Consider the following 27,191-nt stretch of genomic DNA (forward strand, 5'->3'; position numbering starts at 1 on the left):
TCCGGCCTTCAGCGAGCCTCTGCCCCTTCCTCTGACGGGATCCGGGGCAGAGCCGGGCACTGTGGGGGGGCCGGGCGCTGGCTGGGGCCCATAGCGGTGCGGGGAGTGATGAACTCGTCCGTCCGTGAGGTACATGGGGGGGTCACTGCGAGCCCTCCGGTCACACAAAGCACCCGGGAGTGGCCGATTGCCCCGCGGGCGGCGTGCCCAGCCCTGAGGCGATGGTGCGGAGGGGCTGTGGCGTGTATCCCCAGCCGTCCCTGGGCAGTTCCGCTGCCGTGTCCGGGCCTCTCCTCAGCCCCGCCCGGGGCCGGCCCCGCCCCGGCCCCGCCGCCCCTCACGGGCCCTTTAAGCGCGAGCGCGCCTTTCTACGCAGCTCTCGCGAGACGCGCGCGCGCGCTCCCGCCCCGCCGGGCGGCCTGCGGACTACGCGCCCCACAATGCCCCGCGCGCGCGCACGGGGAGGGGCGGCGGCCAATGGCGCGGCGCCCCGCTGCCGGCTCCCCCCGGAAGTGACGTCAAGGGCCCCCCATGTGAGGCGATTGCAACACATGGTGCGCGGCGCGGGGGAGCGCGAGCACCGCGTGCGACGTCAGCGCCGCGCGCCGGGGGGAGCGGGCAGCGAGCGGCGGGGCCCGAGCGGCACCGGCAGCGCCCGGCACACAGCCGGCCCCAGCGCCCCGCGCCCGCGCCGCGCCCGCCCCGCGCCCAGGCAGCACCCGCGGCACCAGCGGCAGCAGGAGGGAGAAGATGGCGGACGATCCCAGCGCTGCCGACCGCAACGTGGAGATCTGGAAGATCAAGAAGCTCATCAAGAGCCTGGAGGCGGCCCGTGGGTGAGCGCCGGGCCCGCGGGGCCGCCGCCCCAGAGCGCCGGGCGGCCCGGCTGGAGCGCGGCCGCGGCCGGGGCGCTGCCCGGGCCCGCCCGGCGCGGGGAGCGGCAGGCGCAGCCCCGGCCCGGCCCCGGGCCCTTTGTGCGGCCGCTCGGGGCCGGGGGCGGCGGGAGGGCGGGCCGGGGTCGGGGGCAGGGCCGAGCGGGGCGCGGAGTGGAAGCGTGACCGCGCTTCCCGCTCGGGAAAAGGGAAAAGGCCGCGGCTGTCCCGGGCTCCGCCGGCCCCGGCGCGGCCCCGCGGCCGCTCCCGCACCCGGCCCGGGCGGGGCGGCTCCCCCCGGCCCCGCGGGGGTGGCACGGGTGCGTGTCCCCGGTGCTCGCCCCGCTGCCGGCCCGCCCGGTCGGCCCGTGCCAGCTGGCACCCGCGGAAGGCGGATTCCAGCCGGAGGAGACGCTCCTCTGTGCCCGTGCAGCCTTGGGCTGCTCCCGAGGGACCGGCTGGGCCGGGAAGGCGGCGGGGTAAGGGCAGGGAGGCAGGGGCTGAGGCAGCGCTTATTCAGTGCTTTCCTTACTGGCAGTTGTTTGATCTTTCTCACCCCTTCCCCTCCCAGCGAAGGTGCTCAGTTTCCTTTCCCTGAAAGTCAGCTCTTCCAAAGTTTGGACAGTGGGAAATTTAAAGTTTCTAATCCCTCTTTAATCCTTACACTTTTAATTTTTTTGTCCCCCCCAGAATATCTGTTCCTGCAGCCTGCCCCATGCCAGAGGTGCCCGTTTGAGAGGGCAGCTGGGCAGTGGCTGGTTCCATCGTTTGGGAACCCTCTCGGGCCTGAGGAATTACAAGACTTCAAGGTTCTGAGGCTGTAAAATAGCAAAGAAAGTGTGTCTCGGCAGACAGCCTGGTGAAATAAAAATGAAGGGTCACTCCTTAGCCACCCATGTGGCTCCAGTTCCAAAGGCTCACCTGAGCAGGTGTTGCTGTAGCTGGGGCAGCACTGGCATCGTTCTGGGGCCACTGGCAGAGGCGGGGCTGCTGTCTTGCCATGTCCTTGGTGCTGGTGCTTGCTCTGTGTGGGGAGTCGTTCAGCTGAAAACTAACCCAGGCGGGAGGGGACCCCTCCCGAGTCACAGGTCTCCCTGAGTATATTTTAGTGTGATTCATGGTGCAGCTCTGCAGGGGTGGTGGGTGGGAGAAGGGAGTGGGGAGCCTGGCTGCCCTTGCCTGTGGCACAGTGGACTTTGGCTGCCCCAGCTGGTGGCTGGGCTGGGCCTGTGCGTGGCGTGGGCAGCACGGGCTGTGCTCACAGACGTCCCAGGAAGCTGAAAGGGCTTGGGAAGCTCCAGGCATCTGTTGGAGTTTGTGACATAGCTTTGTGCAAGAGCACTTAGGGAGCCTGGGTGGGTTTTGGACATGGAGAGTTGGAGTTTTGTCTCTCCCTGGTTCAAGCTATGCCCAGTTCAGTGCCAGCTCTCGTGTTGTTTGGGATAGATGAGTGCTGCAGAGAAGGGCCTGGTAGCTGTTGTAGAGCTCCTGGGAGGCTGAAGGGCAGGTGTCTCTTGGGGTATCAGCTTCCTGGGGCCACAACCCCGCTGTCTGCGCTGCCTTCTCTCTTCCAGTGATCCCTGGAGCAGCTCTGCTGTGCAGCAGAGGTGCCACAGGCACAGTCAGAGCCGTGTAGGGAGTTTAGCTCTGCCCCCTGGATCCAGCACGTCTCCTGGATGTGGTGATACTGCTGTCCCTTAATTTAATCTGTGCCAGCTGCTAACCCAGCTCCTGGGGAAGGCAGTGCTGGTGCCAGCAAGTCTTCTCTGAGCAAGGTGATGCTGGTTCGGTGTCTTCCAGGGAGGCCTAGCCAAAATTATGCTGGTTTGGGTGCAGTGAGGAGGAGAAGTGCTTCAGCCTCAGCCCCCAGCAGGCTCAGGCTCCCCGGCACAGGAGGTGTGAGGCAGTGGAACAGGCTTTTCCGGCCTTTGGAAGAGTCACTTCCTTCCTGTGGAGTAGGAAGACCTGTTCTGGGGTGGGTCAGGGGGCAAAGCCTTCAGCAGGGTGATGTGCAGGGCCAGGGCCTTGCTGGCGTCCCCACCTTCCCTTACTCATGTGCTCCATTAGTGACCCAGCAGCAGTGTCCCAGTTTCGTGTGCTGGCTGCTCCTGCAGGGGATCAAAGGACGGGAAATGGAGGAAGCTGGAGTTAGACATTCCCTTGGCATGTGGTGGTTGGGGCACCTCTGCTCTGATCCAGCTCATGTGGTAAAGTCTCAGTGGAGTCTGCAGGGTATTAACAAAAGTCAAGTGAGCAGGAGGGCGAGGAAGTGCCTTTATGGGATTGATGAGGAAAGGGGCAGTGCTTGATCAGAGCACCCAGGGGAAAGATTAAAACCTCAGCTTTCCCAGAAGCTGATCAGCTAGAGGCCAGCAGGGGTAGGTCTGCCTCTCAAACCTGGGGGTAACATCCTAGTGGGAATGCCCTGTGTTATTTTCCCAGCCCTGCTAAGGAAATCTGGCTTTCTCACTGATCTCTATGGAAAGAATCTGTCAGTTCAAAACAATGAAAAAAAAAATTAACTCCCCGACCCCACCTCAAAGCCCTGACTCTGCTGACAGGGACTAGAAGGAGCTGTTATCTGTGTCTTGCTTCCTAAACCAGAAGTTATCTCCTTCCAGCTCTCCAAATTCGAGTTGCAAGCTGTGTGATCCTGTACAGAGTGGCTGAGTTGGTGTTTCTGGTGTGGTGAGGTGGAGGGGGTCGCTGGGCTCTGCACAGGGTGTGCCCAGGGGCAGAGGGGCCAGTTCAGCACTGCAGGCAGTGAACCTCTGTGGCCAGAAGAGGTTGGGAGTAAAAGGCTCCTGATGGGCGAGTTGTAGCCCTGTCAGAAGTTTAATTTTGTCATGCATCTCTGAGAGCTTGGAGTGCTCAGATTTTGATTGGACATCTCTGCTTCTCACCTACGGAGGGATTCATTTTGCTTTCAGTACACAGTTCAGTTTTGTAGAACAGATTTGGGGAAACACTGGGCCCCCCAGAACCTGCAGCTGTGTGTTTCTCTGTGGAGCTGCAGCAGCCCTAGTAGAAGCAGCATTAGCCACTGTGTTTTCCTTTCTCCTCTCTCTCTCTCTTGGGGCTTTTCTGCTGTTGCTTCATGCAGTTTTTCAGTGTCAGTGCTAAACTGACAATCCCTCTTTGTTCCTTTGGTCTCTGCAGTTCTGAATAGTTAGCTGGGCTATGGGCAGGGTTTTCTGCTAATCTAAGCTGTAAACGCTTGGCAAAATCAAGTATCAGCAAAACAAGCAGTCTCTTTGCTGGGAGAGGACCTGAGATGTTACATTGGAATCATGTTCTCCATATCTTAGAAATGTTTTCTGCTGCAGACATCTCTGCTTGCAAATGGTACTGACACCTCCATGGCAGATAGGCTTCCAGACCCCAGGGTGTGGAGCTCCCTTACAATGGGAAAACTTACAGGAATGTGCTCTTTGGAGACATCTCCCCTGTCCTGAGCTTGCTCTGTTGGGACCAGCAGCTCTTGTTGGTTATTTTACTGAAACAGGAAAAGAGGAGATGAAGATTGAGGTGTCACTGAAGGCACCGATTGCAAACACAACTGAGGCTGGTGTGGGGAAGAACATTTTTCCAAATTATGTGCTCTGGAAGGTGGGTCAAATAGGGCAAATGCAGAAACAAAGTCTGAACAAGTAACTTATTCTGGTTGTAACTGGAAGAAATGTTTCAAAGCTGGAGGAGGGAGAAATGGGAAGAGAATGGGACATCTTGGTGTCTCCAGAGCCTTGGGAGGAAAGCAAAGTGTTGCAGTTCCTGCCTGGTTTTGGATTCTGCCATGTTGAGGCTTCCACCTGCTATATGGATGAAGCCGAAAGTGAGAGAAATAAAGTCACCATGAAGGACAGAGGCCTGTCTCCTGCAAAGAGGGACATGGTTCTGCTGGAGTTCCTGGAAAATGGAACATAGTTCTGCTTGAGGGTGATCAAGCTCACCTGTTGCTTAGATAGAAAAGATTTGCCCAGCATCATTTGCAGATGGGCTCTCTTGCAGTCTGTCTGGAGTCTTGCTGTTCCTGGTGGAAAAGCCCAGCCTTGGAATTAGGTTCAAGCTGCTACTGTTTCCCAGCCTTGTGGAACAGGAGCAGGAGGCTGCACTGCTCAACACCTTGTGCTGGGATGGTGCTGCTCTGGGACTGGGCAGCTTGGCAGGGCTGAGATGTGCTTGGACAACCTGATGCTTCTGGGGAATAAGGTAGTCTTAACCTGTTCCACTGTGAGGATGATGGCCCTTTCCAGAAGTGGCCTGAGAGCCAACCTGGCTGTGAATTGGCACCACTGTGGGCAGAGCTGCAGCTCTGCTGCTGGGGGCAGTCAGGGGATGACTGGGGTCAGTGGCAGCTATGTCCTGTACACCTTTGCCCTGTTCCCAGTTTCTTTTGAACAAAGTCCTGGGAAATCATGCTGCTGGCATTCTCATGCTGCCTGAGTGAGCTGTATTTCCCTCCTGACTTATGCAGAGCTCCTGCAGCACTCTGCTGTGAGTGGATTGTCCTGCTGGTGGTGGTGGAGCTGGAATTGTGCTGGGATAACTGGGACAGTATCATAGCTGAGTTAACTCCAGCATGGAGTCTCCTGCTCCATACCAGACACAGCACAGCAGATTTAGGGTGTGCTCTTGCTTAGTGTGACACCACCACCATGCCCAGGCAGGTACCAGAGCAGCTCTCTCTACTCAAGGGGGTGTCACACACCAGGAGGAGCATTTGGTGAGATCTGTCAGCATTGACTGGTATCTGCCTGCACTGCCAGAGATGTGTCAGTCCAGAAGCTCCCTCCCCTGCTCCCAGCCTGGCAGCAGATCTCTTTCCCTGCTTTCTTTATCAGGATCTGTTTTTCTTTGTGGCTGTGCCTCGGCCCTGAGCTCTGGGTCAGTTTAACTGTTGATAAAGGAGCTGTTTCTGCAGCTTTCACCTTAGGATGTGTATGATGGAGGCCTTGCCCCAGGCCTGGGTGAGCTGGTGCATCTGGGAAGGGCAGAGCCATGCCAAGGTGGTCCTTGGCTTTCCAACTTGTGCTGTGGTACTTAGGTTGCAGTGCTGTTATGTTGTGCTAGTGCCAGTCATGGGTAGGCTTGAGGATGTCTCCTGTGAGCTGGTGTCTCCAGTGGCCCTCTCTTGTAGAAATGTCCTGCTCCAGCTGGAATTGAGCTGGGTTGTCACACTCTGGGAAGTGTGAGGCATGGGTGGGACAAGGGCTGCAGGTGGGTCTGCAGGAATCGAGCTTTACTGACAGTGAGTTTTCTGCTTTGACTTGGTGATCTGACCTTAGTGTGGAGTGTTTAGGGAAGAGGTTGTGGTTTAAGTTCTTACCCAAGGCAGATTGCTTCCTCCAGGCTCTGCTTCTCATCCTGCCTGTGGCAGAGGGAGTTCCTTAAGGAGGTCATGTTTCTGTGAGAGGCAGAGGCTATAATGCTAATACTGCCTTTTGCTTCTCGTGGTGTGAGGAGAGGGAGGAGGTGTTTGCAGAGAGGCTGGAATAGAAACAGTCCAGGACAGAAGGGAGAGCTGAGAGCACTGTGGCAGGAAACCACGTGGGATGAACAGCAGCTGCTTCCACACCATTTCCCTGCTCTGTTGAACCTCTTCAGGCTGCCAGTGTCCACAGTGCTGGGGTAGTAGCTGAATGTGGATTTCATGTAGGATGGGCTGATCTCTCAGGGCTAAGCAGTGTGTCTCGTGTTTCAGTGGTGCTCAGAGTGGGAGGTCTGAGAAAGCTGTGCCAGGTGGGAAGAGGAGCCAGGGAAGCTGAAGCCAGGGACAATGTCCAAAGGGTTGTTGACATCCTGCTGGTTGCCTCAGTTTAATGGTTGTAAAATGTTTCCTGGGCTCTCACCTGCCTGCTGTACCTGTTCCTTTTGAATTGCAGTGACAATTAGGAAGTGCTGTTTGGAGAGAGCTCACTAGCAAGCGGCTGAGGAGGACCTGAGCTGGAAAAGTGGCTCCGGATCAGAACTGCAGCGAGTGTCTGACAGCCCGTGGCTGTTCAGCAGCCTGGTACCTCTTTTACAACTGTGTGAATCATTAGTGAGCAGTGTGATTCATGCACAGATCATCATTCACATCGAGCTAATGAATGAGCCCCTGAGGAATGACGTGGTAGGAGATGGGAACAAGCACCTCAAAAGAGGACAGACTTTTTTGGCTTTGTGGCAACTGGATTTCTTTTCGCTCCTGTTAGCCACCTATTCCCATGTAGCTCTGGGGCATTAGCATCTTAATAAGCAAATCTGGATTTGTTTCAGTCCTTCAGTGTACATCTTGTACCCAAATGGCCCATTAGCATAATGCAACAAGTCTTTTTAAACTTGGAGCATTAATAATTGGAGAACGAGGAGGGAGAGCAGGGGAGCTGTGGCAAAACTGAGCCTCCCAGTGAGTCACAAATATCTGAAGTGCAGAAATGTCTGTTCCACTTCCCAGTAATTGGGCATCCGGGCTTTCTGCATGAGGTCAGATGCGGCTGGTAAGGCCTATTCAAAACATGCCTATGCAATTATGTTTTGTGGTGTGTTGCCTTTGATCCAAGGATTTTGGAGAGGCATTGATTCACCTTCTCTGAGGGGTGTGCAGGATGCACTTGTGCTGATTCAGTACTTGGGATGAAATTGGGATCTGCTCCTGGAGCTGCACGTCTGATGTGGGATGGGGGTGCTGGTGGTGGCCTGAGCAGCAGTATCAGAACCAGCCCCAGTTTGGGGACGGAGCTGCTGACATGTCCCTCTGGGCAGGTGGTGGCCCAGGGGCCAAGGGCTCACTCACCTGCTACCTCTGCAGGTCCCGGACACAGAGAGCTGCCAGACTGTGCTGTGTGGAGGAGTAGAAGTCTGTGACCTGATTCTTGTCTCACCTCCTTTGTGTCCTGGGAGTGAGGGAGGCTGAGCTCCTGGCAGGCGGCCGGTGGCTGCTCAGGGGGAAGCACTGCCTCACCTGACCCTTGCTCAGGCTCTGGCCAGCCTTGCCTCTGCTCCTTTGCTGAGCAGCCATTTGCTGCCTCCCTGTGGGAAGCTTTCCTTGGCTGCTGGAGCCAGGGGTGCGCTGAGGAAATGAAACTCACTTGTATTTTCCAGGGTGGGTCTGGCTGGGTGCTTTTCTCACTGACTGGCACTCAGAGCTTGGTTGGTGTGTGAAAGAGGCCTTTCCTCTCTGAGAAGGTTGGTGGGTGAGGCTAGGAGGGCAGGATACCTTTCCAGGACAGTCTGAGTGTCTGCTTCAAGCTGGTTCTGGTTACATGAAGTGCTTTTTCTATCCAGTCTGCCAGTATTAGAGGAGAATAATGTACAAGATTCCTGTCGTGAGCTTTGGAGCAGGACTACAGCAGGAGAGCCTGGCATTGTGTGAGCCATGGTGGAATAGCTGCTCGGTCTCAAGCTGTGCAGTTAAGTGGTTTTCCTTTGTCCAGGGAAGAGGTGGCATTCAGAGGCTGATGGAGGAATTCAGTGTCTGGGGTGTTTCTTCAATTCAGTGGGGGGGGGCGGGTCTCAATTTCTCCAAATGCTTATGCTGAAAAGGATTCCTGAAGAATTAATTACTTGGTCTCCTGACTCTGCAAATCCTCTCTTCATACCCACCCTGCCCCCATCTTGTCCTTTTTTTCTGCTTCTGAGGTGTCAGTGGACCCAGAGAGGGGAACTCTGCCTTTTGCACAGGAACTGGTCCCTTCCATACCTTCAAACCCTTCTTTGGATGACATGGAAGCCTTTGAGGAATGTCTTGTATTCATGTCACCGTTTAGGAGATGATCCAGAGCTCTGCAGCATGCCGGGGTGAAATGCAGGATGCCTCTGGGGGGGATTGTGAGGTTCCTGCTGAAATTGTGTTCTACAAAGTTCTGCTTGGCTTTTGGCTCAGCTCCACATTAAACCTCAGAGGAGCTGTGGTGGGTCCCACTCAGCTCCCAGTGCTGTGTGCTCTGGCTGGGTGTCTGCAGTGCGTGTGTGCTGCTCCAGCTGTGCTCAAAGCCCATGGGTGAGCAGGGAGGGGGAGTTCATCTGCTTCTGGTGAAGGCATCACAAAGCCCTGGTGCCTCCAAGCAGCAGTTAGGCTGAGATGTGTTTGCTGGGTTTATGGCAGAGCATTCAGCTGATATTCTTACAGGCTGTGCAGTCTTTGCCTTCCAGGTAGCGTGGCCTCTGAGGGATCCTGGACTCTTGAGATTCCCTGCTCTTTTCTAGCAGGTTTTCCAGGAAAAGTTGTGCAGCTCAGATTTGGCATCTCAAGTGGACTTGAGCCACTTTGTGTTTGAGGAAGGCTTTGTTTTATTAAAAGACATTAAGTCTTTAATGGGCGCAGCTGCGACCTGTTTGTTTCACAGCCATAATTCATAAGTTGCAAGACTGTGTGTAGAACTTCCCTCTGGCAAGGTCAGTGCTCTTGCACACAGGGCAGGATGAATGGGGAGTGTCTGATGGCCTGGGGGTTGTAAGGGAACTCAAACTGGCAATTTTGTACTTGCTTGTACCAAAGGACACTTCTCAGGTACAGCATGAAAAACCCTCAAATATTCTTTCCTCACATCACTGATTTTGTGTGCCCTGAGTGTAGTCCTTCACTGAAGTGCCATGTGCCTACAGCAGTGGGTGTTGGTTCAGAAGCAGCTCTTTGGCACCTCTGGGAGGTGCCTGATGGAGTTGTGCCTTGAATTGCAGTGATACTTCTGGCATCTGCCTTGCAGCTGGCTGCACATGGAACTGCTTTAGCCATCACATAACTTGGGTAGCCCTGGCTGTCCAGGCATCTTGGGCTCCTTGGGATATGTTGTGCCTGCCCAGTAATGCACAGTCCTGGATGGAGAGCAGCAGAGGTTACCTGGGGAAGATACCATGGCTTGGAGCAGTGTGTGACAAGAGTTTCATAGAAAGCTTCCTGGCTGTGGAATGTGGCTGGGATCAGATTATCTGGGAGCTCTTGGCTGTGTGCTCCTGCCAGTCTCTGGCAGTCACACACAGGCCTGATGCTACCTGTGGTTCCTGGCGAGAGCAGGATGCTCCTGAAGCTGTGCCCTGTAAAAATAAGCCCACTTAGAGTCCTAGGGAATGACTGCCCTTCCTTGCCTCTGTATCCCACATTCCACAGTGTGCTGTTAGTGTGAAATGTTTCACTGTGGAACAGCTACAGCTCAGCTGCTGTTTGTCAGGTCTTCTCTGATAGCACAGGGCAGGCCAGTCACTGCTATTTATATAGCAGGCTGTGAAATTAATGCTCTCCTGTGCCAGCTCACAACCCAAATTGCAGGAGACAGGTTGACTGACTGCTCCTCCTCAGAATGCTGATGATTGTCTGCCTGGTGGAGGGGAGCTGTGGTGGGTGCTGCTGCTTTGGGGAGTGGCAGTGCAGGACCCATTTCAGTGGCACAGCGCTGTGTAAGGTGCTAGGAGCCTTTTAGAAAACCACTACATTACTGTTTAGTACCAGCTGAAAGCTGAAGGTCTAAGTATCTGCTCAGCTGTTCCTTCTGATGGCAGGATGGTAGGAATGTGGTGACAAAGCCCTTAAGTTGGAGATGGCCACCCAGAGCAGGAGGCTCCTCTGGCAGCTGTCATGGAAAGCAGCCACGGGGTGCATGTGGCAGCCTATCCCAGATGGGTGCAGTGCCTGCTTTGTGCTCTTGGCTCCTGCTCTGGTGCCTCCTCGTGCTGGAGCACAGAGCACGTCCACAGAGGGCCCCGCTCCTGGTACCAAGCGTGGGCTGGGAACAAGGACCCAGCTGGTGCCAGTGTCCTCTGGGCCATTCCTGCTCCTGGAAGGGACCCAGCCGTTCTCCTGGCTTGCACACACAGCACAGGGAGGGCTCCTGGGTGATCTCTCCTCTCCTGGCAGGGAAAGGAGTGCTCAGGTGCCACAGCAGCTGCTTGCAGGAGTGGCACGGCTCCCCTGCAGTTTCTGAGGACTGGGTTAGTGGTGATTCAGCGCTGCCCACACTGCCACTTGCTGTGATCACTTGTCAGCAGTTGCTCTGAGGTCTCTGTGTCTGGGAAAGCTGTTTAGTGGCACACTTGTCTGAAATTCCAACTGTAGTAGCACTGGAGTTTTAGTAATAGAAAGGCTGTCCTATCCACAAGCCTTGATTTTCTGAGGAACTTGCTGTCTCCAAAGAGCAAAATGTGCTTGTTTTTGCTTCCCCGCTTCCTCAAACAGCCCTCCAGCAACCTGTGGGAGAAAGCTTGAGCTCACTGCTGTGGTGTGGGAAAGTTGGAGCTTTGATCCTCATCCTCTCTCCTAGAGATACCTAATGCTGCTCATGGCAGGTGATGATAAATCTGAGCTAATTGCCCATTCCTGGCAAGGCTGGCACTGTGAGCAGTACTCACAGTGCAGGCCTTCTGCCTCTCCAGAGCTGGCACTGAACTGCCCCCTTGGTTCTTTGTGGTGTGTGGGTGGGTGCCCCTTATGCTCCTGATTGTTTCCTCTGCCCTCATCCCCTGAGCAGTGACACTTGTGGTGCTGGCCTGTGTGCTGGGATGCTGTTCCCCTCCATCCCAAACATCTCGAGCATCCTGCCCTGGAATGGCACTGGCAGTTCCTTGGCCGGAACGGGGACAGCAGCTGGCTGGAGCTCTGCAAGCCCCTGGCTCAGCTTGGTTCAAAAGCATCAGCTCCCCGCTGCTCTGGTGGAACTTGGATGTCCTGAACCAGGGGGAAACCTCAGCAGTGCTGTGAAATCAGGATCTAGCCTGGGATGGGGTCCACGCTTCCTTAGTGCTGTGGGTGATGCAGGGCAGACAAAGCTCCTGGCATGTTTGACCCCGAGCTGCCAGTGTAAGCAGTGCCCACATCTCACTAGATCACTTGGCTGTGCCCCATAGCAGGTGTGTGGTGCAGCTGTGCCCTCTTTTGGGAGGCCTTAGGGTGGTTATGGGGAAATTCCTTACCTCATTCCCAGGTAAGTGTACTCTGCAGCCCTCAGCTCCGGAGGGGACAGGGTGGGATTTGCAGAAATACTTTTTATCTTGTTGAGGCTGCAAAGACCCAGAGGAGACTTGGAAATTACCTTACTCTGCAGAATAACCTATTTTTTTCCTGAGTGTTTTTGAACAGCAGCTTTCTTAGAAACTCTTTGCTGCATTTTGTCTCCTTGGGGTGAGTTTAGCAGATGCACCACAGGGTTTTTTAGACCCTGCCATACAGTATTAGGGTCACAGACAGGTACAAGCTTGCTTTGAGAGAGGAAAGCTGTTCTTGTATGGTCAGATAACAAGGTGTTGGCAGCATGTGAGGGAGTTCTGCAGCCACCCTGAGTGCTGGTGCCCATCTGCTTCAGCTGGTGTCTTGCTGGTCTCAGTCTTTGGTTGTTTGCTTGTTTAGTGATCCCTTAGAATGCTGGGTGCTTGGGGACATGGTGACCAGCTGGCTGGTTCCTGCTCTAGGCTTCCAGCAGCCTGGAATGTTGCTCCTGTGGCAAGCTGCATGCCAGCTGTTTTGCTGGATTCTGCAAGAATTGGTTAGAGCCTGAAATAGCTCTGACTGTGTAAATAGAGGTGAAGCATGCCAAACCTGAGAAGTGCACTTGATGTTGGTAGTGGAAGGTGTTTTTTGGATACAAATCCAGACTGGAATTTGCTGAAGGATTGGCCCAGGCACAATACTGTGCTGTGTTGAACTAGTTGGAGATTTAAATGAGGGGGAGTGCATCCTGTGAGACCCTTTTAATTTGTTTGTTTGCAGTAATAAATCACCAAGCCTTGTGAAGGCTGCTGTGTTACCTCAGGTGGGGTGTTCCTAAGGAGCAGTGCTGTGACCCTGCCTGATGGATGAGGTGCTGTGTGTAGGATCAGTAAGCCTCAGCAGATCCAGTGGGTGCTCTGTGCTGGCACCAGTGTTTCTGGGGCAGTGGAACACAGCACAAGGCCAGGGGCTGGCGTCTGAGGGGGTGACTTGCATTTGAAAACTGAAGGGAGCTTTTCAAATGACATTTTATTGAGGAATTGCTCTTGGGAGTGCACACCCAGCCTTTCTCTTTGTGTGCACAAAGCCAGGGAAGGATCTGGAAAGTCAGTCCTGTGAGGAGCGGCTGAGGGATCTGGGGAGGCTCATCTTGGAGAAAAGGAGGCTTGGGGGGCCTTCTTGCTCTCTGCAAATTCCTGTAAGGAGTTTTTAGCAGTGGGGGGGATTGGGCTCTTCTTCCAGACAGCTTGTGACAGGACTGGCTCCCTGCTCTTTCCCCTCTGTCCTCAATTCAGGAAAAATTGTATGCAATCTCTTCCTAGCAGGAGAGCCATGGAGTACACTCCATGAGGAGACTCAAGGAGTGTAAGAGTCCCACTCCCACCTGCTACACTGGGATGGCCTTAGGGGATGCAGGAAGTTAGGTGTGATGGGCAGAGCTGTCTTATCTCTGGGAAGTTGCAAGACTTTCTTCTTTGAGAGGACACGATAACTCAGGAGTGCTACTTCCACAAAAGTGGGAGAGTTGCTTTCATTCTGATCAGCCTCTTGCTCAAAGCAGCCTGCTGGGGATGATAGCCATTGTCTGTCCCCTAAGGCTGCTGCCATTCACTGGGATGGGTAACTGCTTTAATTAAGTGGGCTGTGGAGTATCCTTGGCTGGGGTGACCTGGAAGCCTGAGAGCCACCAGCATGGCCCAGAGCTCCTCTTGGGAATAACGGGGGCCAGTGTGGCTTTGTGACTTTGACTGGTGTGTATGGGAGCTCAGATATTAAAACCAATTAGTTGTCTTTAAGGTCAAGGACTTATTTGACCTACCAGCTTTCATTTCATCTTGGCCTAGATTGAGGATCTTTGGGAGAGGGCTGTACAACTTGTGTAAAGAAGCTGATGAAGAGGTGCTTTTTAAAGCACTTCCCTGCTGCCTCTGTAGCCTAAACACTTCAGCAGGACACTGGTATGTGACAGCCTGAAACAGCAGCGAGCAGGGGCTGGGTAGGCTGCTTCCATAAGAAATGTAAAAGAGCAAAACCCTGGGGTTTGATGTCTGAAAAGCACTTTGTTGGCACTCTGACTCAGAATCCTGAGAAGAGGCTTTTTCGCAGAGCTTAGCTGGTTTGCCCTTGAGAGAGCTGGAGGATACCATGAGAGATTTGATTTTTATGCCATTACTCTAATGGGAAGTTTGAGGTCTGGGTTAAATCTGAGACAATGCAGAGGCAGCACTTCAGACGTCTGGGAAACTTCAATGGCAAATGGGAGGTACCTGCTGGAAGGCAGATGGGAACTTCCCAGTTTTCCTTTTGGCTTTGGGTGGATTTGAACCACAAGGCAGCTTTGGGGATTAAGATTTCTGCAGGACCCCCTCCAAAGCCCTAGGAAAAACTAATATCAAACTTATTTTCCTTCAATTTAAGTATGTTCCATGATTTATGGGGTCTTATCTCCTGACTGTGCCTGGGGTTGGTGCTGGTGAAGCAGCAGCAGCATGTGCTTAGCAGAGTTCAGTTAAAGCAGCTGCCAGAGCTGATGAGCTGCTCTGGGGAGAAAAGTGATAGAGGGAAAGCAGAAAAGACTCACTGTGACCAAGGGATCCTTCCAGTTCAGTTTTCTGTATTAATCTGAGGAAAACAACATGTAAAGACAACACTTGGACTGCTTAGTGCTCCAGCTGTCTGAGAACAAATTAAATGGGCTCTAAGATGTCCTTGAAGTATGTGGCTGCATTGTTTTAAATAATCTGTGCTGGGAGCTGCTTCCATTCCCTCTGCTCACAGCCCTTGGTCTGTACATGTGTTCTTTCTTCTCATGTAGCACCCCAGAGTAAGCAAGCAGCTTTTGGAGGACTTGCTTGGTAGAAGCTGAGCACTGAAGAAGAAAGAGCCTGTTTTGGTTTTGTTTTCTTTCCTCTCCCATTGTTGTCCAGCAGGAGGGGAATTACACCAGTGACAGTGAAGAAGTGTCCTTGTGGGGGGGGAGGAGAGAACTGTGATGTGGTGTGAGGGTGCTTGTTGCTTTGCTGCCTGCTCACATCCCTTTTTTCCCTCCCCAGCAATGGTACCAGCATGATCTCGTTGATCATTCCTCCCAAAGACCAGATCTCGCGAGTGGCAAAAATGTTAGCGGACGAGTTTGGCACTGCCTCCAACATAAAGTCCAGAGTGAATCGCCTTTCAGTACTGGGAGCCATTACATCTGTACAGCAAAGACTGAAACTCTATAATAAAGGTAACTTCTAGCTTGTATGGATGCTGGCACACTTTCCTTTCTTGGAAGCAGCCTTAAGTTCCTGCACTATGCAGTTTTCTGCTAATCAAATCTGTTGGCCTGTGCTGCTGTTTTGCACTGATATTCCAGGTATGTTGCCCTTGGATGGCTACTTCAGGGGTGGACTTTGGGACTAGAATAGCAAGGTGGTCCTTGTCTTTAAGGAGTGGGGTCGTGATTCTGTTTGTAGTGCTGACTCTGCTAAACTTGGCCAGGCTTAAGAGCTGGGTATTCTACAATAGTTCATTTGTGTTAAAGTAGTAATTTTCTGTCAAGCAGAAACTTCTGTGTGCCTTAAGCATGGCATTGAGCAGCTGCCATCATTCTCGGGGAAACAGACCCAGGCCATCTCAGATGAGCCCTGGAAGAGTTCATTGTTATTGCTTTTGCACTGGCCTGTGGCCTTCCTGGGGATGGCCACTCTGCAAATCCCTGTGTGGGGACCAGCACGGCTTCAGGGGCTGCTCAGCCTTTCTCTGGGTAATGTGAGCTTGCAAACTCATGGGTGTAACAGGCACACTAAATAAGTTTTTTGTGTACCATTGTAGAGACCTGGGAGGGAATGAGGTGGGGAAAAGGGAAAATGAAAAGTTTGGGATCTTGAATTTCAACTCTGCTATGAGTCTCAAGGGCTGGCAGTCAGTTTTTGATGGTTACAGCTTGCCACATTCCTTGGTGATCTAAACCTGCATTGTGTTGTTTGTAGTACCTCCAAATGGTCTGGTTGTTTACTGTGGAACAATTGTGACAGAAGAAGGAAAAGAGAAGAAAGTCAACATTGACTTTGAACCTTTCAAACCAATCAATACATCGTTGTATTTGTGTGACAACAAATTCCACACGGAGGTAAGGATTCCCCCATTGCAGGAGCCAAGGTCTGGGCACAGCCCCACTGTGCTTGAGCCAGGAGAGCAGCAGGAACATGCCCTGTGGAGGCCACTGGATGGCTTGGGACTACTAGAGATGGGGAATGCCTGCTGGAAGGAGCTGAGGGACTGCCCAGCTCCTCCCAACCCTGAGTTTGTGTAACCCACAGACAGGAGCTCCTCTCTGTAACTGGAAGAAGGGTGGTTTTTTTCTTAACCACAGAGGCCCATAGATACTATTCCAAGTCAGGCTTTAAAATACTTCCAAGATAATATCAGTGTTGCCAGTCTTGCTATCAGATGTGTTAACTGAGAGCCTTGATGGAGAACTGGCATGTGCCTCATCTGTCTGGGGGGAAGTGGGATTATTTTTATCCAACATCTAATTAAGTTAAATGAATGGTTTGAGGCATATTGAAAGAAATGTGGATTACAGCAGTCAGTGTATTGCCTCTGAGGCTGTTTTGGCTCTGACAGGTGCAGAGGTCTCAATGTTTGCAGTGCCCTTCACGTCCTTAATGTTTCCCATGATAACTGTGTGGCCTGAGACTTAATTGCCTGTTGTCAGACCCATCTGACATGGGCTTGGCAGGCCCTCCAGTGATGTAGTTCTGCTTGGCTGTTTGGGTCTGTGGAGATGTGATCCATAAGTGGCTTCCAGAGGGCAGGAGTACAGCAGGGAAAGATGTGCTTCTTGCACAGATGAGGTCCATCCCTACTATTCTGTCTCCCCATAAAAGATGAAATCCCAACATGCCTTTGACCTCCCAGGAATAAAAACCTGTGCACAGGCACAGGTCTGGAGTTCTGCTGGGTCCTTGTGTCCATAGATGAGTGAAAGCAAGAGGCAAATAAGAGAATTCAGTAGAGAGCCAGGATGCCAGGCCCCGGGAGGTGTTTGTCCTGCTGCTGTGGGCAGTGGGAGGGTGCTGGGTTTCCTCCTGCCCTGTCAGGAGATGGATTCATTTGGTCTCTTCTGCAGTTCTGCCTCAGGGCACTGATTCAATATAGAAGTGCCCAGCAGGCTGTTCCCAGCAGCAGCTGCAAATCCACTGGTGCATGTGTGTGGTGCTGCTCACCACAGGTGGCAGTGACCTGAGGGGAATTTGTGGGAATTGCTGCTCCTGATGATGGGATCCCTGCCAGCCCCTTCCTCCACGGGCTCTGTGCTCTCCCCTGGCTCTGGGGTGTGGGGTTATTTCCCTGGGGATTGCCTGCACTGCAGAGTCAACTGGGGCTGGAGCAGCCTGCTGGGGCTGTGAGCTCTGAGCTCTGCCTTTGCCCCCTTCTCTGGCTCTAGAGCCTTGAAGCCCGTGGTTCCCCCAGCTGAGCTGGCAGCCAGGGCAGCTGCTCGGGCACCCACAGCTTTCCTGGAAAGTCGGGGTGGGAAGGAGTAGGAGGAAGGGCTGCTCTTCACCTTTGGGCTACAACTGCAGAGAGGAAGCTCAGTCCAGGCTGAAGGAGCAGAACAAAGTCAGTGGTCCCTTGGTGTTGATAGGTCAAACAGTGCAATTGCTGCCAGAGCTGATCAGGGAATCGCTGATCATTGGTACTGTATGAAAATAAGAGGAAATCAGAGCTGTAGTCATGTACTGCCTGGCAAGAGCATCTGATAAGATTTCTTCTAGATATTTTATTGCCTGTGTGAAACTGAAATAACTCCCCCAGGGGTCTGTGAGCCCTGATGTGTGTCTGAGGGGTAGGATTTACAATGACTTACTTTGATACCTTGGCTGGAGCATTCATTCCAGTCACACATTTTGCTTGGCTCGGTCCCAGCTAAATAGATTGCAGTGTAATATGCCACTTCCTCCTCTCATTCATCCCATTGCTGAGGAATTAATACAGAATATTTACCTTGGCCAGGAGATTCCATTAAACCTTAGCCTCCGTTTCTTCTAAGCTTGAGAGCTGCATCCTGGGTTGTGTGGATTTTGGAAGAGGATGACTGATGGGTTTTATCCTTTCCGTTCAGCCCCACAATCAGGCTGACAGCCCTGCAGGCAGCTCGAGGTCCCATGCAGTAACCCAGCACCATCACTTCCAGTGTTAAACTGCTGACTTGAAGCAATCTGGAGTTTTGACAAGTTCCCCATCCTACTGATGTGGTTTTGCCAGCCAGAAAGAGGATTCTGGCTATTGCTTTTTTGGGCATGTCTAAGTGAGCAGGAGAGTGTGTGTGTGTGTGTTGTGTGTGTGCTGGATGTTTCTGCCCACTCAGACAGCCCCTGAGGGAACAGCAGCTGAGAGACTGCCTTGAGAAAGGAGTGCAGAGTTTGGGTGCTTGGGCAAAATGAGCTCAAAAACCTTGATACTGCTCTATGCTTTGGTTGGGCAACTTAAATGACCTTATGGGAAATATTCAGCTGCTTTCTTTAAAGGAAGGAAAATTGAAGGATAACTTCATTTTGCAGCAAATGTTCTGGCTGTCTTCTCCACAGCCAGTTATGCACAGGACTATTATTGCTGCTGTTCCTTGTGCTCTGTAAGGCTGAATTTGCCACAGCTACTATAGATTTATTTCATCATTCTGCCTGTGGGACTTGAAGTCAGCAGGTGCCAGCAGACCGGTAGTGGTGGTAGGGAGGCTGTGTCAGTGCTTTGGACTAAAAAATTGAACTGACAATGAACTGGGCAAGTTCTGCTTTCCTGGCTGGAATGCCAGGAGAATTACTGCTCCAGTTGTGCTAGCCAGAGAGGTGAGGCAGCCTCAGAGAGGTGGGATCCATTTTCACTTGACACCCTCCAGAGCCCATCTCCAGGGTTTTGCTGTCACACTTGCCCATGAACTCAGGTGGGGAACTGGCAGAGCTGGGAAATTGTGATCAGAATTAAACTTGAGTTTCCTCTGTGCTCTTGACAGTGTTGTATGGGATAGGATTATGTATGGAAGGAATTCCTCCCTGTGAAGGTGGGCAGGCACTGGGTGCCCGGAGCAGCTGTGGCTGCCCTGGATCCCTGGCAGTGCCCAAGGCCAGGTTGGACAGGGTTCAGAGCAGCCTGGCACAGTGGAAAGTGTCCCTGCCCATGGCAGGGGAAGGTCCTTAAGGTCTCTTCCAACCCATACGTTCCTGGGATTCTGTAGTGATCTGGAATAGTTACAGCTCCCGAATGTGCTGGTTTTCCTCCACTTCATGAATGAAAATATAGCCATGAGCAGCTGTGAGCTGAGACTCTGGGGCTGTGCTGTCCCTGGCCCTCACGTCCTCTGTTTGTTCCAGGCCCTCACGGCGCTGCTCTCTGATGACAGCAAGTTTGGCTTTATTGTAATAGATGGGAGCGGGGCACTCTTCGGAACTCTCCAAGGAAACACGCGGGAAGTGCTGCACAAATTCACTGTGGATCTTCCAAAGAAGCACGGTAACACACTCGCCTGTCTCTGCTGAGGGCAGCAGCCTGTCCTGGGCTGGCGTGGGAGGGTGCAAGTGGGGAACTTGGCCTGTGGGGGTTTAGCTCTGCTCAAGTCTGTGCTTCCTTGGAATCTGACAGCAAAGCCTCCAGTCTGAGCCTTCTGTCAGAATTAATGAATCACAGTAATATGCAGTTGATCTCAGAAGCGGCACTTTTTATTTCTTGCTGCATTTGACTCTTTCCTTGGTTTTGGGACAGCTGTAACTAAGTATTAGTAGCACAAGCAGAAATCCCACTCAGTGGAGTTGTTAAGGTTTGATGTGCTGGTGCTGTGTGTGCCCCACAGCGAGCAGCAAGCTGCTCTGCAGGAAGCATGGGGCCTCATGAAGCAAGGAAAATTCAAGTTCCACTCTGTGCTGCTGTGTTGTAGCCAGCCACTGATGAGTTCAGCAAGTTGTCTGCTGGTTACTCTTGGCCTACTGTCCTTTGTAGAGTGGGATGGGACAAAATGAAACAAAAACTCTGCCCCCAGTGAGGCTGTGCAGAGACTGTGGGCTGTTGCTGCATCAGCAGTGTTTAAGGCAGCGTACAGAGGAGATGGCTTCTCTTGAAGGCACAGGGAGAGAGAATATGCTCAGATGTTCCATTTCTACAGAGTTGTGAGTCTTTATAGAAAGAAAAGAAACATTCTCCTGTGTGGAGAAAAATCTCCTGGTGGGAATGAGCCCCCTCTATTCTCTGAGTGTTCCATGGCAGCCCTTGCCTTGGCTCGTGGCAAACTGAATTCAGGAGGCTGCAGCTGCCCTTGGCTGTGGTTATTCCCAGCCAGCTGCGTCCTGAGGATGCTGCTGGCATGCAGTGGTCCCCCATGGCTGCCCTTCCTTCCCTGCAGGCAGAGGAGGTCAGTCTGCCCTGCGCTTCGCCCGCCTGCGCATGGAGAAGAGGCACAACTACGTGCGCAAGGTGGCCGAGACGGCCGTGCAGCTCTTCATCTCCGGGGACAAGGTCAACGTGGCCGGACTCGTCCTCGCTGGCTCGGCCGACTTCAAAACCGAGCTGAGTCAATCTGACATGTTTGATCAGGTGAGTGCCTGTTCTGAGCAAAGCCCCGTGTTGGAGTGTCTGTGGGGACGAGGTGGTGGCAGCAGTAGCTCTGATACAAGATGCTGCTCCAGAGGAATGTAACTGGCATCTGAAGAGATTGGATAAAGCTAAACATGTGATGTATCCAAAGAAGTCTCTCATTCCTAATACCTCCTGCAAGGAGCTGAGAGCTCCTGTTCTTGAAACAGGGCTAGTAAGAACTGTCCTCTCTGGTTTGGAACTGGCATTCACATTCTTTGTGTTCCCAAATCTAAAGCAGAAGCTTTATTGGAATTGAACTCCAGTAAACCTAATGGCTGGTCCCTATAGCCTGAAAACTGTGGTTCAGTACTGTGCATTCAGAGGTGCCTCTGCCTCAGGTGAAGTGCAGTAATGAGAGCAGTGACTCCCATGGCAGGGTGAGGAGTCTGACAGCCTTGCTCTGGGGTGGATTTATGATTTCCTGTCTCCTCCTTCTCTTGTTCAGCGGTTGCAATCCAAAGTGCTCAAACTAGTTGATATTTCATATGGAGGAGAAAATGGCTTCAATCAAGCAATTGAGTTGTCAACTGAGGTCCTCTCCAATGTGAAATTCATCCAAGAGAAAAAGCTAATAGGTACGTGATGCACTGCAGCCTCCTGCTGAGCCAGGTGTGTGGTACAGGTGCTGCTCTTGCTCTCACCCTCCTGGCAGTGCCCTTGTGCTGCCCCAGCCTTGCTGTGCTGTGGGACTTGCAGTGGTTCTTTTTGCTAGCTGGACACCTCAGGTGCTGGTATGGTGGGGTGGGGGGTTGGTTGGTTTCTTTTTCCACACCAGACTCCTTGGACCTTCTCTGTCCTTCCATGAGAGATCCCCTTAGTTCCAGGCCTTCTGGTGGCAGCTGCTTCTCACAGTTTCTTGCATTCAGATGAAGCTTGTTTGAAGTGTGTGTGCTGTGCTCAGTGCTCATGGCAGGCTCTGTGTGCCCTGCAGGACGATACTTCGATGAGATCAGCCAGGACACGGGGAAGTACTGCTTTGGTGTGGAAGATACACTAAAAGCTTTGGAAATGGGAGCAGTAGAGATCCTGATAGTCTATGAAAACCTGGACATCATGAGATACGTCCTGCACTGCCAAGGCACGGAGGGTACGTGGTGCTCTGGGACACTGGAAGCTCTCAGGGTTTGACACCTGAGGTGCCTCACTGGGATGGGTTTGCTGGAGGAGCTCCCTGAGGATGTCTGAACACAGGGATGTTGTGTAGGTCTGTGCTACTTTGCAGGTTTCCCAGCCTCTAGGGGAAAAGCTGGAACAAGCAGAGTTCCATTGCACAGAGCGGGGCACTTGGTCTCAGAGCCAGCCTGGAACCTCCTTCCAGCTTTGTGAGCGTGATACCAGAGGGGAAACTGAGGTGACCTTGTGTCCAGAAACACAATTCCTGGGCCTGCAGCAGGACCTGTCCCCCTCTGTGTTGGCTCTGCAGCTGCTCTGTGCTGCTGTGCCCTGTGGGGTTGCTGACAGAGCTTTGGAGAGGAAGGCAGGCAGTGGTGGTGCCCCCAGGCCCTCTGTGTTGTAGTGGTTGGCTGTGCTCAGTCTCCTGCTGTCTTTAAACTGCATCCTGTAGCCTTACCCAAACTAATACTATCATTTTTTCTTCCCTTCTCAGAGGAGAAGATCCTGTATTTGACACCAGAGCAAGAGAAGGATAAATCCCACTTCACAGACAAGGAGGTATTTCAGCTTTGGGGTTTCTGGGTTTGTTCTCAGTGTGTTGATGCAGAGATCTGGACATCTGGGCTGTTTGTCCCAAGCACCTGAGCACAGTGACCTTCTGGCACTCGTGACACCTCAGAGCAGGAAGCTGTGGCTCTTCCTGTGTAACCCCTTGGATCCTACACCTGCTTTTCTTCAGTCTTCCCTGCTGCCAATGCCAAGGTTCTGTGTAAATGGGCAGTGTGGGATCTTTGATCACCACCAAACCGTCCCCTACAAGGGTTTGGTAGCCACCATGCAGGCAAGGCCCCAGAACCATTGATGTCTGCTTATGAGGCACTGGTTTGGTTGTGCAGAACCACTGTGAGATCAGGAATGGTGGCCTGGATCAGGTGCCAAGGGAGTGTCTGCTTTGGGATGCATTTGACACGTGGAACTGCCTGAGTTTCCTGCCTGTGCAGGTCAAACAGCCCTTGTGGACCAGAGGTCTGTGTTACTTTGCTGAATAAACTGGGAAAAAAACAACCCTTGCTGCAGGGTGGGGATCTGTCCCACCTGGGTTGTGCTTGGGAGCCATTTCCAGCTGTTTTCTCTTCTGGAGGGAGGACTGCCAATCCCTGCTGTGCATGGAGGGTTTGCAGTGTTACCTGCAGCGAGATGTTTCTGTTTCACAATAATCACTGCAAAGTGGTGCCTTTGCCTCTGTGCTTGCATGGATCAGTGTTCCTGCCTGGGAGCAGGGCCTGCTGGATGAGGGGGGCTGCAATCTGTGCAGGGGGAGAGCAAGTCTGAATGAGCAGTGAAGCTGAAATGTAGCATGGAGTAACACTGGAGCAGAAGAATCAAGGATGATTTTCTCCGGCTTCTGCACTAAATGTCATATTAGAGGGCCAGAACACTGTCAGTGATTAATTTTGTAGCACCAGGAGCTGGTGGTTGTGCCTGTCTTTGCCTGGTGCTGTTGTGCCAGGAATGCCTTCCCCCAGGAATGTCCCTGTGGAGCATGAGGGCTGCTGTCCCTGCTACAAAGCCATGGAGCCAACTTTGATGGGGATTTGTGTACTGAACACACAATGACTGTAACAGGGTTTTATTATTTATTTTTCCCTTCAATGTCTCCACAGACTGGGCAGGAACATGAACTCATAGAAAGTATGCCCCTCCTGGAGTGGTTTGCAAACAACTACAAGAAATTTGGAGCAACATTGGAAATTGTTACAGACAAATCACAAGAAGGATCCCAATTTGTGAAAGGATTTGGAGGAATTGGAGGTAAACTGCAAGAGGAAAATGTGTTTGTCTTGTTTAGTGGTTGGTTTGATAATCTGGTGCCAACGCGAGTGGGATTAATCTTATTCCTGTCAGTCATGAAACCAGTTTGAGAAACAGTTGTGTTCACCAGGTGTTCACCCTGTCTAGCAGGATGGTGGTCCATGTTGGGCCCTGTCACTTTCCAGCTGTGTTCCTCAATGCCTGTGTCCTGTGCTGGGCTCAGGGATGGGCTGTCCCCCTGTGCAGCTGCTGGAGCTCAGGAGGGCCCCGGCTGCCTGGCTCTGTCTGCACCGGGGTTTGGTGGCAGCCCCTGCCCTGCCCTGGGAGCTCTGAGAACCCCCAGCCCTGTTCCTGAAGCACTTGGAGTTGTTGCTCATGTCTCAGAGCCTCCCTGTACTTTGCTCCCTGATTTCTGCTTCTTTTCAAAAGAGAAGTATTTTTAGTCCATCCTCTGGAGCAGTGAGGCCTCTGAAAGCCCGTCCTGCTCTGGAGCTCACTGAGCATCAGCCACACTGGCAGAGGTGCAGGTGGTGGTTCCTGTGCCAGTCTGACAAGTCCTGGGCAGGTGGAGTCACCCCAGTGTCATGCTCCATGTCCTGCCTGGGCAGGGGTTCCAGGACAAAGCTGTGCCACTGGCTGTGCTCAGCTTTGGTAGATGTGAACCAGGGAGAAGTGCATTGTAAAAGGGAATTTCTAGGGCCCAGAGAACACCAGTCGGGAGGAAGGAACCTTGGATTGTTTGGCTCCATAAGGAGCAAGGTTTCTAAGTTTTCAGGGTTTGTGATTCCAGGAGTCTCATTTCCTGCCAGATCCAGCCTCTTTGCATAGTGGCATCATCTTTGCTCCCATGCCCTCTAGGCTGGAAAGGAAATGTCCTTGAAAATCTCCTTTCCCTGGAGAAAGGAGATCCTGTATCCCTGGAACCATTTACTGAGAGCACCTCAGTAAATGGTTCCAGGGATACAGGATTTCCAAAACTCTGCATCGGTGTCTGGGGTGGGAAGAGGAAAACAGACACAAAATCCTGCTTTTACTAATGTCTTAGGTTGACTATATGATGCTTTTATTCCCAATCGTCTTGTTCTGTTTATACTGAATGATAAGTTTTACACCTTTAATAGCAAAATAGCTGCAGTGCCAGCTGCCTTCTGGATTTTACTGCCAGGCCTGGATCGGAGCAGTGACACTGGGAGCAGTGATGTGCCACCGGTGTTTTGTGGAGATGCAGCTCTGGAACAGGCTCAGCTTTTCCAGGAGGAAGCTGGCCAGGCTGGGCAGCTTCCTTTGGGCACTGAATTCCCCGTGGCATTTCTCAGTGAGCTGCCTGTCTGCTGCCAGGCCTCGGGTGGACGTGACTGGGAAGCTCTGGGAGCAGGCTGGGGAAGCTGTGTCTGTGGGAATGCTGGGGAAGTTAAAGGCTGTTTCTTTGGCAGGTATCTTGCGGTACCGGGTGGACTTCCAGGGCATGGAATACCAAGGAGGAGACGATGAATTTTTTGACCTTGATGACTACTAGGTAGTCGAGCTGGGTCCGGCAACACGTGCCTCGCCCCTCCAGCATCCAACCCAAGGAGCAAACTCATGGTGGAAAACACAACTGATCCCTGCCTTAGAATTGGAACATTTCCAGAACTTGATCCACAAGCATTTGGATTTAAGAAAGCAAAACCCTACACTTTGATTTGTCATAGTGTCAGTACAGCAGCAAACTACTAAGTTCCTATATGCCACTTTGGACTAATTTAAAAAGAATCCCAGTTTTTACTTTTACTCAATGGTGAAATTGGTTGCTCTTGTATTTTATGGAAATGATTTTTTTAACCTTCATGATACATTAACTGCTGTAAACCTCTTCCTTCCAAAATTAATAGAATAAGATCCTACTGGTTTGTTTCTTTATACTTTGATTGGAGAAATCAATTGCTGTATTTGGCAGCGCCGTGACCCATTTACATGGCATTCTCAGCTTAGCCTGCAGAAGAAATGGAACGAGGTTGGAGCCATAATTCTCTTCAAAAGCTTGAGGAGGCACTGACCTGAGTGCTGGTTCATTACATGTGGCTTGCAAATTCTGATGGTTTGGGGAGGCTCACCAGCCGAACGTGCTTTAATCTATTTGCAGAAACACTGCTCTTACAAACTAGGAAATGCACTTCATGGATTGCAATGAAAATGCTGCTGGAGTCTTGGGGCTTAATTTGGATTTGAGCAGTGCAGCCTTCAGGAATTTTTTTTTCAGTTTTGACAAAAATAAACATGAGATTTCAGTGAAGTAAGGTACACTTGGCTTTTTGTTCCTCAGTAAGTTTTTCTTTTTGCTTTAGGACTGCGTAAGGTTTCCTTGATTATGTGAATTTGAGCCCACAGGTCTTAAATGGAAGTGGGTGTTTGACAGGAATACTGAGTCAGTGGAGCGAAGGCTGAATTAGTGCTGGGAGTGTGGAATATTTGATTCTGATCCGTGGAGCACTGGCATAGCCCTGGGAACACCCAGCTCCCAGCAGTGGGATGTGCCCTTCAGGAGGTAAAGGATCACCTCTGGATGGTCCCAGGCTTTGTGTCCTGCCTGTTCCACAGAGCATCCATAGATCAGGGAGCTCATCCTTGGGGTGTGTCCAGCCTGCTGGTGACACTCTGGGGGTCAGGGGCCGTGCAGGCCAGGGGAGCAGTGGCTCAAGGGCAGGTCCTGTCCCAGGGAGCAGTGGCACAGCAGAGCTCAGGTCCTGTCCCAGGGGAGCAGTGGCACAGCAGAGCTCAGGTCCTGTCCCAGGGGAGCAGTGGCACAGCAGAGCTCAGGTCCTGTCCCAGGGGAGCAGTGGCACAGCAGAGCTCAGGTCCTGTCCCAGGGGAGCAGTGGCACAGCAGAGCTCAGGTCCTGCTCCCTCCCTCCCTGGGGGCTCTCCCAGCGTTGCTCCCGGTGCTTCCCTCAGGAGCAGCTCCTGTTCCAGCTGCAAACCTTTGCCTCTTGTCCTGGTTCACTTGAACAGAGGGAGCTTCTCTTCAAATTTCTGCCACACTGTTGTTTGAGGTCCAAAATTCCTGTCCTTGTGAGCAATACCATTTGTCCCCTGGTCCCTACCCTGGCCAGCGGCTTCGCTGTCGTCCTCACATCCAAGCTGGAATCTCTCCCAGGAGATGGGGCTGGGTCTGCTCAGGGCTGAGCACAGCCCTGGCCCTCACAGCAGTATGTTCTGGATTTTGCCATTGTAAATGGGTCTAATGTGACATGACAAGACCACAAAAATTGGTTGTAAATTTACATTTTTGAATATACTGCTTGTTGTTTCACATGATACATTAGGGTATGCAGCTCCTTTTTGTAGTTTTTATTTTTACTATTTAAGTTTGGAAATGATGCCAAATTTTTGTATTTCTTTAATCAATGTGTTCTCTTCAGTGATATATATTGCATTATATATTGATGTGTATATCAATATATACTGATATGTATTACACTTACACATGCAAACACACTCAGTGGGGGTGGGAGATCCTAGCCTTTGCATACTATATAGCCTCTGCAGAGAGATCCCAAGCAGTGATATCTTGGTGTTGTGATGTACAGAAATGGAGAAGAGTATTAAACCATATTTAAGAATATAGTACAGACTCCTGGTTTGTTTTCTCTAGTCCAGGAAACTCCTGCTTTTTGCTTTCAGCTCTGTGCCAGCTTCAGGGCTGGAGGTTGGAGGCGGTTTTTTCACAGCTCAGTTTGTGTTTCTGGATGTTTCTCCCTGTGCTGGCCCTGCTGAGGCCCCTGGGGGCTGTGTCCAGTTCTGGCCCCTCACTGCAGCAAGGACATGGAGGGGCTGGAGCGTGTCCAGGGCAGGGAACAGAGCTGGGGAAGGAGCTGGAGCCCCAGGAGAGGCTGAGGGAGCTGGGAAGGG

At 52.3% G+C, this 27,191-nt stretch overlaps 1 protein-coding gene across 2 annotated transcripts; it reads left to right on the forward strand.

Annotated features, from left to right (window-relative positions):
- The first annotated feature begins 555 nt into the window (after nucleotides 1–555).
- ETF1 (eukaryotic translation termination factor 1) lies at nucleotides 556–26,906 on the forward strand. 2 transcript variants are annotated; one of them, XR_010347323.1, is made up of 11 exons: nucleotides 556–836; nucleotides 14,823–14,998; nucleotides 15,744–15,883; nucleotides 19,125–19,263; nucleotides 20,147–20,337; nucleotides 20,825–20,954; nucleotides 21,311–21,466; nucleotides 21,986–22,050; nucleotides 23,157–23,304; nucleotides 24,738–26,024; nucleotides 26,101–26,906. XR_010347323.1 is itself a non-coding variant. In XM_064388128.1 (10 exons), the coding sequence occupies exons 1-10, from the start codon at nucleotides 751–753 to the stop codon at nucleotides 24,818–24,820; spliced, it is 1,314 nt and encodes a 437-aa protein (XP_064244198.1). In that variant the 5' UTR covers nucleotides 556–750; the 3' UTR covers nucleotides 24,821–26,906. The 2 variants fall into 2 exon arrangements, 1 of the variants encoding a protein (XP_064244198.1); XM_064388128.1 differs by having other exon boundaries at nucleotides 24,738–26,906.
- Nucleotides 26,907–27,191: the final 285 nt, after the last annotated feature.

Source organism: Passer domesticus, chromosome 13, assembly GCF_036417665.1.
Source record: "Passer domesticus isolate bPasDom1 chromosome 13, bPasDom1.hap1, whole genome shotgun sequence".
In the NCBI taxonomy this organism is placed as follows: Eukaryota; Metazoa; Chordata; class Aves; order Passeriformes; family Passeridae; genus Passer; species Passer domesticus.